Genomic DNA, 14,673 nt, shown 5'->3' with positions numbered 1-14,673 from the left:
GAAAGATACAAGCAATACACAATTATGTTCTAACAACAAATACTTTTAATAAGATGCGCCTATCAGATATCAGAATCACATCTCTCAGTAACCCTCTGCCTGACACGCATGGCCGCGCAGCGCTGGATTCACGTGCACCCACCGCTCTCTGCTTCCTGTCCATGGCTCACCACCCATCAGAGTTTTTTTTTTATGAGCAAATAAAACTGATTTGACAGTTAGTCAACTATACGCAAGACGTGACAAATCAGATTCCACTATGATGTTCCACTGGTGTTTGGCGGACTTGTGGTCTGTGGACTGGGTCGACTGTCTGACTGGCGCAGTTGGATCAGCGGGACTTCTTGCTGCTTCACGTCCCGGCTTGGATTCCGGCCCTTCAGGTGGCTTGGCTCTGGCTGTCGTTGGTGGTCAGAAAGATGTTCTGACCGATTCTATTGAGCTGGAATTCAATGTACCTTGCCTGCCGGACAATGTTACAAAGATCAGCACGAGGGGTTTTAATATAATTATAAAAAGATAAAAACGTATCGTATAAGACTTATAAAGTCGGGCGATAAAAATAGATTAATAAACGAAAAAACTTTAGTAAGAAAACGAAATATTAAGTAACGTTTCTTGCGAACTCTTGAGCAACGAAGTTGAACAAAGGAAAATTATACTTTGTAGTTAAAAACGTTTCTTCACGAGGCGTAAAGTCTAGCCGCTGCAGAACAAAGGAAACAAAAGAAAAACAACGGAAGACAGTGCAGAATAGAGAGGTCAGGAGACGCACCGGAGAGTTGAGAAGGGAAGCGAGACACCTCTGCCGGTGACCCTTTATCCCCCAGAGGCGCAGGAAGGGGGGTCTTGGGCTGCTTTAGAGGTGACACTGAAGTTGGTTCCTTTTTGCATTGTACCTGGCTGTGTATGAAAGTTAGGCCTTTTGGGGGATATCAGCTCCACCTTAACCAGGATCACAGCAGTTAAAGTTCCTGTGGACCCTGAACTTTGTTTATTTATTAACTTCACAAGTATTCGCCGTTCTCTAACCAATGCACAACTCAAATTCATTGAAATTGCTCTATGTGTAGCTAAGAAGTGCATTGCAGTGTCATGGAAATCTGACCCCCCTCTTCTTATTGACAGGTGGTTTCTTGAGATGAATAGCCTCCTTTCAATGGAAAAATCACTATTTGTGTCGGAAAACACTTCTTTGAAAATTTGGCAGCCATATCGGTACATCTCTTACTCCAAATACTTAATGTAGTCTTCTGTATTGACCTTGCACACTGACCTTCTTCCTGTTTTTTTTTTAGTGGGGGGTTATACTTTGCCTTTTTCGCCTTTGTTAAGTCACTATACTGTTGGTATACTAACTTCTTTGTATAGATTGCATATATAAAACTGAAAATAAAACATTTAAAAAAAAAACATGATTTCTTACTAAATCTACTCTTTGAGAAAGAATGGAAACTAAAATATACTTTAAAGATTAACTTTTTGAAAAAGAAAAGTTTGAAATTAAATTGACTTTTAAATGAACAAAAATGAAACATCTTGTTATATTTGAGTTTCAATGGTGCATTTTATATTTTATATTTTTAGTTGATTAATTTATTAATTGTAATATGTGGTGCAGTATAATAAGACAATGGGAATTAAAAACACATCTAGAAGCAGATTAGGGGTGTGTACTGTTAAATGCATGATGCAGATGAACCTGCTTTACGTTGTTGGGTCCTGGGGCCCTGGGTCAGTCGCAGGCTATGGTCTTGGCTCATTGCATTCAGAATGAACATTTCATTTTAGTGAGTGTCTTTGTCCTCAGCTGTCCCGTCACACTGCCAGTTGCAATCAGACTGTTGATGCACATCAGTGCACTTCTTGCTGTCAACTTTTTCCAATAGCCCATTTATTTTATTTCATGTTTTATTAAGGGCCATACTCTCAGAGTAGAATTAACTGCTGCAGTGGACCTAACACAAAAGACATTATATTTCCTGTTCCTCTTTTCTGAACTGTAATACTATCACACAGATTCTAAATTTTAGATCAGTTTCACTTGATATCAAGCAAATCATTGTATAGTGAACTATGTGGATGTTAGATGTGTAGATATACAGTATATGTGTCCAGGAACTGCACATTGACCTTCAAATCCTCTCCATTATTGAGTGCCTCCACCAGAAGACTTTGACCGTTTGAAAGACAATGTCACAAAAAATGAAACAAGCTAAACAAAGAAGACTAAGCATGACTAAAAAAAAATCAGGAAAAAAACATCAGTCACATTGAGGGTCTGAGAGGAGAAGGGTTGTTTTTTTCTTTTCTTAAATGGCTCCGGAATATTGTTGTTCTGACACTTGTTGCACTTTGAAGAAGGTTGTTCCACCCTTGAGGCTGAAAAACAAGAGTGGCCTTTAGTTTTTAGCCTGCACCCTGATCAAAACACACACAACATCCACACTGGAGAAGATACCTTGCAGGGTGCTGGTGAAGTTGTGTCTGTTTGTCGAATGCTTTTAGTAGAGATTCCTCTGAGGATTCACAGCCCGGTTGCTGCTCATCCCCAAAGTAATTGAGTGACACTTACTTATGGTCTTATTTGTGCCTCATTTCTAATGGGACAATTTGAGCAGAAAAAATATTTTTTGGAAGAATACAAATTAGATTTTGCAGAGAAATTGCAGTCGTGCATAAAATAATTGTAAATGAGCAATTAAAAGATAATTCACAACATAAATATAGACAAAGCACCAGTAGCCTGTGTCGAGCACCATAATGCAACCATCTTTATCCTTAATTATTTTATTATTTAATCGGCCAAATGTGGGTCACTTACCAACAATGAAACACACACTGAAGGCAAATGGTTTACAGTCAGCATCACTTCAACCACACTTATCAATTCAATATAAAGTCAAAAATAGTTTCTGACTCATCAATCTGTAGATTATTTATAGATAAAATCTATTCGTTGCTTCTATCCTGGTGAAGACGGCGATCTCAGAGCAACAGTTTCAGAGGTCAATCAATCACCACTTAAGGATCAATCACCATGTGAATGCAAGATGGCGCCTGGGTCAGCTAGTCGTCTGTCTCGCCTGTTTCGCTTGCTCAGTATATTATTTGCTACTGCTCTTTTTCTCTGTTTTTGTTGCTGAGATGTCTCTGCCATAATTACTTATGAGCGCCAAGCCCTACTCAAGACCCGAGCCTCTGGCCTTTTGGGTGGACAGTTAGTGAACCCCCCTCCCGTGCTTTCGGCTTTCGGACGTACCCGCATACCAGTGGCGACTGCTGGTCTTTCAAGGAGGGGAAGCTAATTTTTCCGGCCTACATCATACATTTTTGTTTATTTATATGTAAATTCTACCCTTTGTTCCTTTTCAAGAAAATTATCTCTGACCTTGTCGTACCAACTAGGCGTCTTTTCCGGGAACTTGACCAGTGCCCTCTTAATGGCCAGCAGAGCTAGGCTGCTTAAACGGCCTTGGCCTTGTTGCGGGTGTAGACTTGAGCCGCTTTAAACAGGAGAAGCTCCTCTCTTCACCTGCAGATTTAGCTCCGATTGTTGCTACTATGTCTATAGAAACAGCAAGAAATCCCACAGCTTTCCCCTGTTGCCCTGCAAGTCCTGGTTTGAATAAAGGATCTGACCTCAGTCTTCCTGAATCACAGAACTGGCCATAACTTTTCAGGACACTATCTGGGATTGCTCAACTGGGAAGCGATTTCAGGAAGCTGGGCCTTATCAAAAATCCTTCATATGATCGGATAAACCGCTTGTCCGTCATCTTTATTGACGTGCTACTTCAACCACTCACATTGAAACCAACCCGTAACGCTTTGGTGTTCTTTTAAAGAAGAAAGATTGTGTGTTTTGTCCGACTGCTTTTAAATATTTTCATTTGAGCAAATCTGCAGTAAACATTCCTCCTCAGCATTAGACCACTGCAAATTCTAGGTGGCATTTTTTTTTTTAAATGTCCGCCGCAGGGAACAGTCGCATATAAAATTGACGTCAGGACCGCCTTCCATTCTAATGCTCATACTATTTGCAATCATGCTTTTGTTGAATATGGAGAATAAGCAGAACACCGCCATCTAAGGTCTCAAGATTGTAGTCGCAACAACAAAAAATAATTCCAGCAGTCGGGTTGCCAGGTTGGTCAGACCAGTCTGTTTGAGCCTGTTTGAACCCATCCCCTCCAGAAAATCACACCATAAAAACAAGTATTAGAGGAGTTTGACTGACAGTTAGCGTTAGCCTTTAGTGTTAGTCGTTCCAGCTAAGTAAAAATGAAAGTGATGTTAGCGATCAAGGAGAAACGTAGCCATTTGGACGTGTGTTTCAATGCTGTTGAACTCCTTTCTCTCAGTCCGTGAGTGAATGCTTGACCTATATTGACTGTGGTTTTTGCCCGCCTTCACTGAGGCTCCGAAGCAGCTGCAGGATTGGCAAACTCCATTTCACCCAGTGCCAGCCTACAGTAGCTGCACCCAACAACAACCCTGGCAACACACAATGCCCAACACTATTGGCTGGAACAATGGAAACAGAATGTGACAGAAAGTAATTGTCAAACCTGCCAAAAAGAAATTCAAGTATTAATTCAGACTAAATATATGTTTTTATGGAAAAGCTATACTTTCATTCTATACCCTTCAAAACGCCCCGTGGGTGCATTATTATTTTTAAAAATATAGCTTTTAATAAAGATTATACATATTCAACCTTTAATAATACATTAGAAGCACAATTAAAGTTGTTTTTATGAATTCAATTCTATGTTATTTTCAGTGCCAAATCATAACAAAATCAATACACTTATACATATATAGTAAGTCAAGATCACACCCGACAGGTCGATGATTTACAGAGACACAACAATTACTCCATGAGCAAGTAGCAATATCTATATAAAGGAGCTACATTACTAATTAGAATGCTTTGTCTGTGTAACTTAAACATCAAGTTAGCTCCTGCATATATGGCAGAGAGGTTAGCTTGTAGCTGTTAGCTAGGCTGTAAGCCAATAACCTGCGAATGTACATATGAAATGTAATCAAGGATCATAACACCAAAACTGCTGAAATTAAACCCTTTGCATGATAATTATTTCACTTCAACATATATTTTGTGTGTTTACAAAACATTTTTTTCAAAATGTCCCATTGTGAGCTTTGGTTTGAGGCACAAATATAACTCCATATTCGCTGAGAAAACCTTTAACTCCTATGATTACAATGGCACATTACTGTCAGCATGTCATTCAGCACGTCAAGGGGAAGAAGTTTGTTGCATTTTCATCCATGGAAAAAACATGTCAGTATAAATTAGAGCCAATTGAGCTGATAACTGCATACTAACTTTCTTTTCATGTGTTTGTTATTGATTAAGGGCTTTTTCCCATGGTTAACATTGCTACTTATTCTCCTCAGCCCACCCGGCGGAGTATGATGAGCATAGATCAGATGGTAAGTTAATTTACCTCACACCTTGAGTCTTCATGAGCATAGAAGATTCTAATGGATTTGTGCTGACAATATTAGAAGTATTCAGAAATTAGCTAATTGGTTTCTAATGAGTTCACTTCTGCTGAGAGTTGATATGATAAGCACATAAGCCTGTGAATGTTCTCATTTGTCCAGGTCATCGTTATCCCCAAAGAAATTTCAGTCAAAAGCAACTGGACTAGGTTATTTGTCTAGGATCTTTTCAGTCAGTCGTTGGCACTTGGAGCACAAAAGGTTCCAGTGACATCATTGGCCTTGTGAAAGGTTAAATACCTGGATCTCCACACCAGGTAGTTGGACCAGTCCCAGCCTGGTCAGTTGCATACATGAACGGATGAAGCCTCTTGGATGAGAGGTGAAACGTCTTCCTAGACAAATAACCAAGTCCAGTTGCTTTGGGGATGATAGGCACATACGGTAGAGTTAATTCTAAACAAAACATTTGACCAGTCAGTAAATAATGTTTTTAAATGTCATCTTTCTTTCTCCAACAGTGTCTACTGCAAACCTAAAAATTGAGGGGGCCCAAGTAGCATTTGCTGTCTTCATCCCCGTCATCCTACTCCTCATCTTGATCATCGGGATATACCTCTACTTCTCAAAGTAGGTTCAAATGATTAGTGGAGAAGGGAAAAACATTTTTACATGAATAAATTTGGGCTTTTAGCTTCTCCTTTATACTTACTCTGACATATCAATTTTAGTTAGTGATTAGCTAGTGAACATAGTGGAGCATTCAGCTGATAAAGAGTTGTTGGTAACCAATACAGAGCCCAAAGGATAAAGAATACTAGACAAGTGCATAGAAGCAAAACTCCAAATGAATACTAATGATACTGTGTGCTACACTTACTAGCCAAACTTGGCTAACATGTAGCCAAAATACCTAAACAAGAAAATACAATAGCTTGTTGTGTAGGTCATTTAACCGCATATAGCCAAAATAAAATGAGATTCACTATAATAATAATTCACTACACTATCAAAGGAGGCTTCGCCCAGTAAGGAGACAGGAGGTGTATACCATTTCGCTGCCTGAAATGTGGTATCTTTAATAAAGAGAATTTTTGATGAAAATCACTGAATGCGGCCTCAAGACTAATTAATCAAGAGTAATTATGTGCAGAAGTAGAGGATGTTTATCTTCATTAAATGTCCTGAAAACAACACCAGTCTGCCACAGTTAAAGCAAATAGACCTCTAAGTTATAACGTGACTTGTTTTGTGCTTTTGGTTTAAAGTACTCCCATACTTTCGAAGCCTTGGGTCTTTGGGAACTTAACTAAATCGGACTCTGCTGCAACCAAGCCGGGCCCTGGTGCAGAGGCCTTTTTCGTCAACTACTGTGTTGACTGGATCCGCTCCAAAAAAGACTGACCTCATGACGCAGAAATTATGTCGTCATATTCTTCTTCTTTCTTGTTGCATTGCTGCCAGTGCCAAACATTGTGATACTGAAGAAAACCATTTGATATTTGAATCAAAACATAATTGTCATCATAATCGGTGAAGTTGACTATTGCCCTATGGCTAATTACTGGTAATTGTTCCAAACGCTGCATTTAATTTCAGCCAACAAGCACGTCTTTTAAGCCTACACTGTTAAAACAGAGCAACAAATGTTGGTAACAGAGCAACAAGTAAGCGACTGTCCTGCAGCTGCTCTCAGCTGCCACACAGCAACCGAGCATTAGGGGAGGAAAAGAGAAAAGATGCCGTAACTGACAGCAAAACACCGTAAAGACTCACATACTGAGCTGAAATGTTAACACTGCACTGCAACATGTGTTTTTCGGTTGCATTGAAGGCATTATTTTTGGAATTGTTTAAAAAACTGACTATTTTGGACAATTTTTGGAAAAATGTATTTTCCATCCACTTACACAGAGGGGGCCAGGTTGATTACCTATGCTGCAGCTAGCCACCAGGAGCCAATCAAGATGCTTTGACTTCACTTTCAGAGTGCGGTCAAGGCATCAATCTTTATATGCTGTCTAGTGATACATGTATATAATGTCTTCAATGATCCTTCATTATACTATTCACCTCCACAACACCTCCACCACAGCTGCCCTACACCTCTTCTTATTAGCACTGGACTTGTTAAAGCGCGTGCAGAAGTATGTCAAAGGGTAATAAAAGTACACAGTTTAAGCAATGTAGCACTACAGCCCCCCCCCCCTTCAGAGAAACATTTTACTGAAGGTCTCTTGGGTCTCCTGAGCATGATGCATGGGATTTTTGTACATTATTTTCTGATCTTTTGGATAAAAGATGGGTTTAAGGGGCTGCTGGCGGCTGAGCGGTTAGAGCAGTCGCCCCATGTAAAGAGGCTGAAGGTCCTCGAGGCAGCGGCGGCGGGTTTGACTCCAACCTGCAGCCCTTTGCTGCGTGCCCCCTCCCCCCCTCTCTCACCCCATTTCCTGTCTGTCCTATATATTTAAGGTTTGAAAACTGCCAAAAAATAATCTTTTAAAAAAAAAAAAAGAAGAGTTTGACAGCTTCCATCTGAATGGAATGAGCTAAATGAAAGGCAAATGCAACTATTTTTAGTCAACAGTATTTTAAAAATAGCTGTCACAGGATTAGAATTGAGGATTTCAGCACATAACGAAGAAAAATAGATGACCAAAGTGTGACCCAACCAGAACATGCTATATGATCAGACAGCAAATAGAGTTCCAAATGTATAATTATTTGTCGTCTTAGTGAAGAGGTGTATATGCTACATTAATGTTGTTGCCATTATTCCAGGATGATATTTACTTCCTATAAAGTACTTTAAAACATACTTTTCCCTCATAAATGTATTATCTGTGTGTGCTTCCAGGGCTCAGAGGAAGCCACTTAAGCTCTCCCTGTCCTCCAACTTACCATATGAAAACATCACAAGAGAATCTACATTTGACAACTCAGTTTATGAGACAACGGTGAGTCAACATGTCGGACAATGAAAATGGTTGGCATTCTTTTGCTTGATCAGTGCTGTTTTCCCTTTTTCAGTTGAAACAGCCCTGCCCTCTCAAGGGCCCCCACTAAAACAAAACAGCTGGAAAACTCCAGCACTTTCTTAAAAGTTTTTTAGTGGCTTAGCGGCCCACTCTGTGGTGTGTGCTCATTGACTGGGCTTACTGGCCAATCACAACCGAGTCAGTGAAATTTGTGCTTATGTCTTGGCTCTGGCGTAGCTTCTCCGGAGCTACAAAATAGCTTACTTATGGCTAAAGTCAAAGTGATCAGCTGTTCATATTGTAGAGTGAAACACAAATAGTTCCCCAGTATCTTTTGCTACTGAGAAACAACTGATTGAATTGATGTAGATGGATCACTCACAGTTTGCAGAGAAGATATCAGGTGTGATTTGGATCAGAACATGTTATTGATTAGAAGAGGACTTTACTTTTTTTATTCTTCTGTGTTTTTTTCTGTTTTTAATATTAGTTATTTTCACATTATACAGTAAATGGTGGCAGCTGTATTGCATACAGTATGTATGTTATCTTGCAGTAATTTCCTGTTGCTAATTGTGTGTGTGTGTGTGTGTGTGTGTGTGTGTGTGTGTGTGTGTGTGTGTGTGTGTGTGTGTGTGTGTGTGTGTGTGTGTGTGTGTGTGTGTGTGTGTGTGTGTGTGTGTGTGTGTGTGTGTGTGTGTGTGTTAGTGCTGGAGTTTAGTTTAAAATGTGTGATTTTGAGCATGAAATTCACTGTTTTATTGTGTGTTGTAGGTGTGTTGATGCGTTAAGAGTTTAGGAAAATTGTTCAAAGTATTGAAAAAAATGTTAAAAACTCTAGTATGGGGCTGAAAAATGTGTTTCATGGCAGAGCTGCATAGAGTTGTTCAGATTAACTTATTTCTAGGTTCCCAAAAGATAAAGTTAAAAGACTGGCATTGACAGCTTACTTTGCACAGCAGCAGAATTCTTGAAATAACATAAGATCATGTGAGAATCGCAGGTTCGCAGCTTCACATGTCACACGAATATCCATCTTGTCATGCTCCAAGTAATGTATTTGTAGTGCTATTTGTATAGCAAGCTTTACTATAATTAAGAATTGGGATTTAACTACCAATACTGGGCTCTACCAATATAGTAAGTATAGTATTAAATGCGCTTGGATTATATATATACTATATATAATCATTAATAAGATACAGCATCACTCCAACTGATGATTTTCTTTCTTTGTGTTGAGTTCTTGAATTCTTTTTTTTCTTCTTCCATGCTGGCAATCCTGAAGAACAATGAGGTGAGTTAGTCCTGAATTCTGAACACTGAGACAGGAGAAACAGTACACATTCGATGCATTGCCTTACTGCAAGTAAACTCGTAAAGGGTCATGGGTGTAAAGGATAAGTCTGGCAATTTTTCTTATCTTGTGCTTCTGTGCTATTGATTGAGAGATGGACTAATAAATTATCCCTTAATTTGAATTTGAATGTGTTAATTTACTGGAAAACATTTCTACTTTAGCATTTACTGTATAGCAAAACCTGAAGAAATTGGAAAAAAAATTCATATGAAAATCACAGATATGGTCACACAGTTTTTGTCTTTTCTGTAACCTGTGATATGATATTGGTGTATCATGCTGAGGTTAGGGAAAACGTTTGACAACCCCTGCTGTATATGCAGCTCCCTCACCTCATGTGCTCATTCTCTTAACAGGAAACAAGAGAATACGAGGTTTCAATCTGAAGACGCGTGTGTGAGTGTGTGAGTGTGTGTGTGTGTGTGTGTGTGTGTGTGTGTGTGTGTGTGTGTGTGTGTGTGTGTGTGTGTGTGTGTGTGTGTGTGTGTGTGTGTGTGTGTGTGTGTGTTTGTGTGTGTGTGTGTGTGTGTGTGTGTGTGTGTGTGTGTGTGTGTGTGTGTGTGTGTGTGTGTGTGTGTGTGTGTGTGTGTGTGTGTGTGTGTGTGTGTGTGTGTGTGTGTGTGTGTGTGTGTGTGTGTGTGTGTGTGTGTGTGTGTGTGTGTGTGTGTGTTTCAATATGGACAGATAAGAAGCCTGCTGGCCTTTTCAACATCTGTCAGACTCACACCTTTGGTGACTCCCTTGATGCCTCCACCCTGTTCTCTGTACACTGAATATGAGCCTCCCTTTATTTACCCAACAGAGGACACCACACTACCCCTGGAAAGGCTGGGCCACTGGATTATTTTTCTAGCTCTTCAACAGTTAATGTCCAGCAGCAGTTTGTACAGTTTTTAATCCTGTGCTCGTATCCTGAGGACTTTCAGTGTAAATTACCATCTCAGAAAGCAGAGGGAAACAATGTGACACGTGTACCATTAAGTGCATATAACCACAGATGTTACATTGTGTTATGTACATTATACACTATAAGTCTCCTGGCACCATTTAAAAAGCAATGCTTGGATTTATGGGATGTATATTATATTAAGAGTAAAATCTTACAATTGAAGGCCAGCTTAAAAACAGCATTTGCTTTTATTAGTATGCCCCAAAATGTTGCTCTTTCATTTGATGCAACCTTCTGAGATAAGAAACGAGGACAGGCCTTAAATAAAAGGCCCTTGAAGGAATATCTTTCCTTCAGAGAGTGAGATGGGAAGAGTGATATAAGTTGTGTGTTAAGTAAATGGACTTGTCTTTCTAGTCTTCTGACTACTCAAGGCACTGTCACACTACTTGTCACATTCATCCATTCACACAGAAATCTACATACCATCTAATCTAATCATTCACACCACATACACAGCAACTTCATAGCACATTCATAGCACAGGAAGCAATTCTGGGTTTAATGTCTTGCCCAAGGAGACTTCGGCATGTGGACCGGATGAACCGGGGATCGAACCGCCGCTCTCTTGAATGGAGGACGACCCGCTCTACTTCTGAGCCACAGCCTCCTCAAGTACAGAACTGGACCTGGCTAGCGTAGCATAGCATAAAGACTGGAAGCAGGGGGAAACAGCTAGCCAAGCTACAACAATATACCCACCAACTCTAAGAAACATGTTGCATCTTGTTCATTTGTACTCGAGCAGAAAAACATAAAAGCAACAATGTGTAGTTTTAAGGATGTAATCATCTTGACAATCATTTTTCCATCTGAACATTGTCAACTTAATGCAAATGAGGGTGAAAGGTGTGTATGCTCGTGTTGCTTGTGTATGCGCTGGAAAAAGGACAAAGGAAAAAGTAATGCAGTGGAGGAACAAATGGGAAGTTTAGTCTTTAAAAGGTTCGGAAAATATCTGCACAGAAGTAGAGCTGTGTAGTTTCCAGGATTCCGATTTTTTGTTTTTTTAAACTATAGATACAAAGAGAAATGTAGTGCTGTAGGTTGCTTATAAACACAATGCCTGGTAATGGACAGGGGGGTCATCCCGATGTTCCCAGGGTTGTATGTTCTTAATTCAGCATTTTGTTAGGGTTAGGGGTTACGGTTAGGGTCAGGATTAGGGTTTGGTGTAAGGGGGTAGTGTTACGTTCTACATAGGCGTATTTGACTTGGAATTCGGCACTGATTGTGGAAAAAATGACAGACCTGGGAACATAAGACCTTTTCTGTGAAAAGCAGGGAACATCTGACCCTTTTTTGAAAAACGGTCCTATGTTCCCCGCTCACATATAAAACGGTGAACATAGGATCCGGGGAACATAGGACCCGGGGACAGGTACGCTCCTACGGACAAGCTACTCATTAGCTTGCTAGCATTGAGAGGCTCACGGCAACAAGTAAGAAATGGCAAAGATTATGTTGCACAATCAGTTTGCTGTAAGAGAATCTTTCACATTTCGTGTTGTCAGATATTTCTTCACTTTGAACAGAGGCAGACTGTTTCCCCTGATTCCAGTGTTTATGCTAAGCTAGGCTTACCACATGCGGACTCCAGCTCTGTACTTGAGACACTGACATGAACTTGGTATAGTATTTCGTATCTCACTCTCAGAAAGAAGTCAACCGGGCGTATTTCCCAGAATTTTGAACCATAAACGACATCCAAATCCCATGAGGATCATTGAAGGTTTCAATTTATATTTTAGAATGGCAACCCTGATTTTATACATTCATCTAAAATGCAGAATTAAAGACAAAGCCGTTTTGATTTGGTTTAACATCATTCATTTAGCTTGACAAATTGGATTTAAACACCTTTAGTGAAATCTCATGCATTAAACTTTGTATGAAGCAAAAGGAAAATGTTTACCAAGGTAAGCTGTTGTCCATATTACCATCGCCTGTTTGGAGATTGTGTCTAAATTCACACCATTTTTGCTGTCCAAACACACATTGTCCTATGGTAATATGTATCATAGCTTGGTGATGACAATGATATTAACCTATTTTTGATTGATTGTACATAAAGTACTGATTAAGCTACTTCACATCACTTCAATAAAAGTTGTTGTTCAGAAAAAAACAATGGATAATTTGACAGCGTCTTATTTGCTGAACCACTTGTTTCCATTGTAGGTGAGTGTCCATTTCATTATGTGAGCCTGTGTATTGCAATTCCAATTTCTTATGCTCATATAGATCCAATTACATAAGTGATCTATTGAATACACTTTTTTTCCAGGACACAATTCAGATGGCATGACACTGAACGCTACTGTAATTGAATTTAATCGTGAACTACAATGTCAAATGCAGTGTTCTTGATTAAAACTGTTATCTGAACTCAGATTCCTGAGAAGTGATGCACAGATTGCAATTATATCCGTGGGTACAAAGGTTTATCAGCAGATTCAGCAGAGATCATTCTAGCGCAAAATCACCCCATGGTCTTTTTTAACACTTGCACACATCAAATAAGTTTTTTCGTGTATGAACTATTAACCTAGAAATCCAGTAGAGTCGCTATCAACCGGACGTGGCTCACATTGATTTGCTCTGGGCAGTACAGTGAAGGCATTTTAACCCCTAATACTGCTCAAAATAGCACCAAACCTCTGCAGTAGCATGAGAAGAGTCCCTACACATAAAACGAAGCATCAATGGGCTCCTTCATTTTGGATTGCATTTGCTAATCCACCTGAATGGACTTTACTACGAGAGGAGCTTGACTGGGGCCTGTAGGTCTTTCAAAACACTCTTAATAAACTCTGGTTTCACAAACAACGTTATTGATGCTTCGTTATACATATGTGTAAGGACTCTTATCATGCTACTGTGGAGGTTTGGTGTTCATTTGAGCAGTATTAGTGGTTAAAAATGTCAGGTTTCCCAAAATGGCAAACAAGAACCCAATAGCACGACATATAAAGCAGTTCAGGTTCAAAGACAGTCTAATTCAAGCAGGGGTCAAACCAGGTGATCACTCAGCGTGGCAAACAAATCCACTGGGAGCAGGCAAAAGGGGTAGCCAAAAATCTAAAAGGTGAGTCATACAAACACTAGACTAGACAATCTGGCAGAGAACTGAGGGAAATGGCCTGGTATATATACTCTGAAGGGGCTGATTAGCTGATGAGGAGCAGGTGAGTGTGGGGGATGGGACAGACCCAGTGAATGCAATCAGCAGGTAGTGCAGAGCAGAGGGGAGAGTCTGAAACGACATGAGAGTTAGTTTTGGCAAAACAGGAAACAGACAGATAAAAAACTAAGGCCTGGCTAAAGTTGCTAGAAAAAAGCTGTTTTAATGCCTTTATCATACTGCCCCAAGCCAATCAATGTTAGCCACGCCCGGCTGTTACAGCGTGATCACACTATCCTTTTGGCCGCGGCCAAAACCGGTTTTTCAGCCAAAGTCTAGTACCTTAAGTAATGTGAGTGCACCCGCTCCGCGCTCAACTGCGGCCAGCGGACCGTCCACGGCCCGCTTGAAAGAGGTGGGCTTTAGCGGAGCCGTTTGCACATGTACGAGCACGAGCGTGCGCACGTGCACGAGCACGAGCCCTACGGCAGTAGCGTTATGTCCGCCTGTTCGGACATGTAAATAGAAGGATGGACCATGCGCGGACATTTAACAACAACAACAATGGCGGTGAAAGGTTCACGTTGGTGTGGTGCGGGGGTGGAGTGTTTACTGCAGATTTGGTCGGATGAAAATATTCAAAAACAGTCGACAAGACGCACAAAAACTCCGAGGTCTATGGAAAGATTTGTAAACAAAGCCACACACACGCGATCAATGCGTGTGACGTGTTACGGCGTGATGACGTATGGACAGCAAGAAGCATTGGCCGAGGCCCAGGCAGTGT

General features: G+C 40.3%; 1 protein-coding gene across 1 annotated transcript in view; it reads left to right on the top strand.

Annotated features, from left to right (window-relative positions):
* The window catches only part of LOC310947570 (seizure protein 6 homolog), a gene marked incomplete at its 3' end in the record, with an annotated part of 339,340 nt that extends 328,674 nt beyond the window's left edge, over positions 1 to 10,666 (top strand). The window contains exons 14-17 of the mRNA XM_083914416.1: positions 5,428 to 5,463; positions 5,997 to 6,105; positions 8,333 to 8,432; positions 10,616 to 10,666. Of these exons, the coding sequence (XP_083770542.1) occupies positions 5,428 to 5,463; positions 5,997 to 6,105; positions 8,333 to 8,432; positions 10,616 to 10,666 (296 nt within the window). The remainder of the gene's footprint in view (positions 1 to 5,427; positions 5,464 to 5,996; positions 6,106 to 8,332; positions 8,433 to 10,615) is intronic.
* Positions 10,667 to 14,673: the final 4,007 nt, after the last annotated feature.

This window comes from Echiichthys vipera (genome assembly GCF_963691815.1).
Source record: "Echiichthys vipera genome assembly, chromosome: 5".
Classification (NCBI taxonomy): Eukaryota; Metazoa; Chordata; class Actinopteri; order Perciformes; family Trachinidae; genus Echiichthys; species Echiichthys vipera.
Note: the sequence above shows the minus strand (reverse complement) of the source record. Positions and strands in the feature narration are given on the sequence as shown.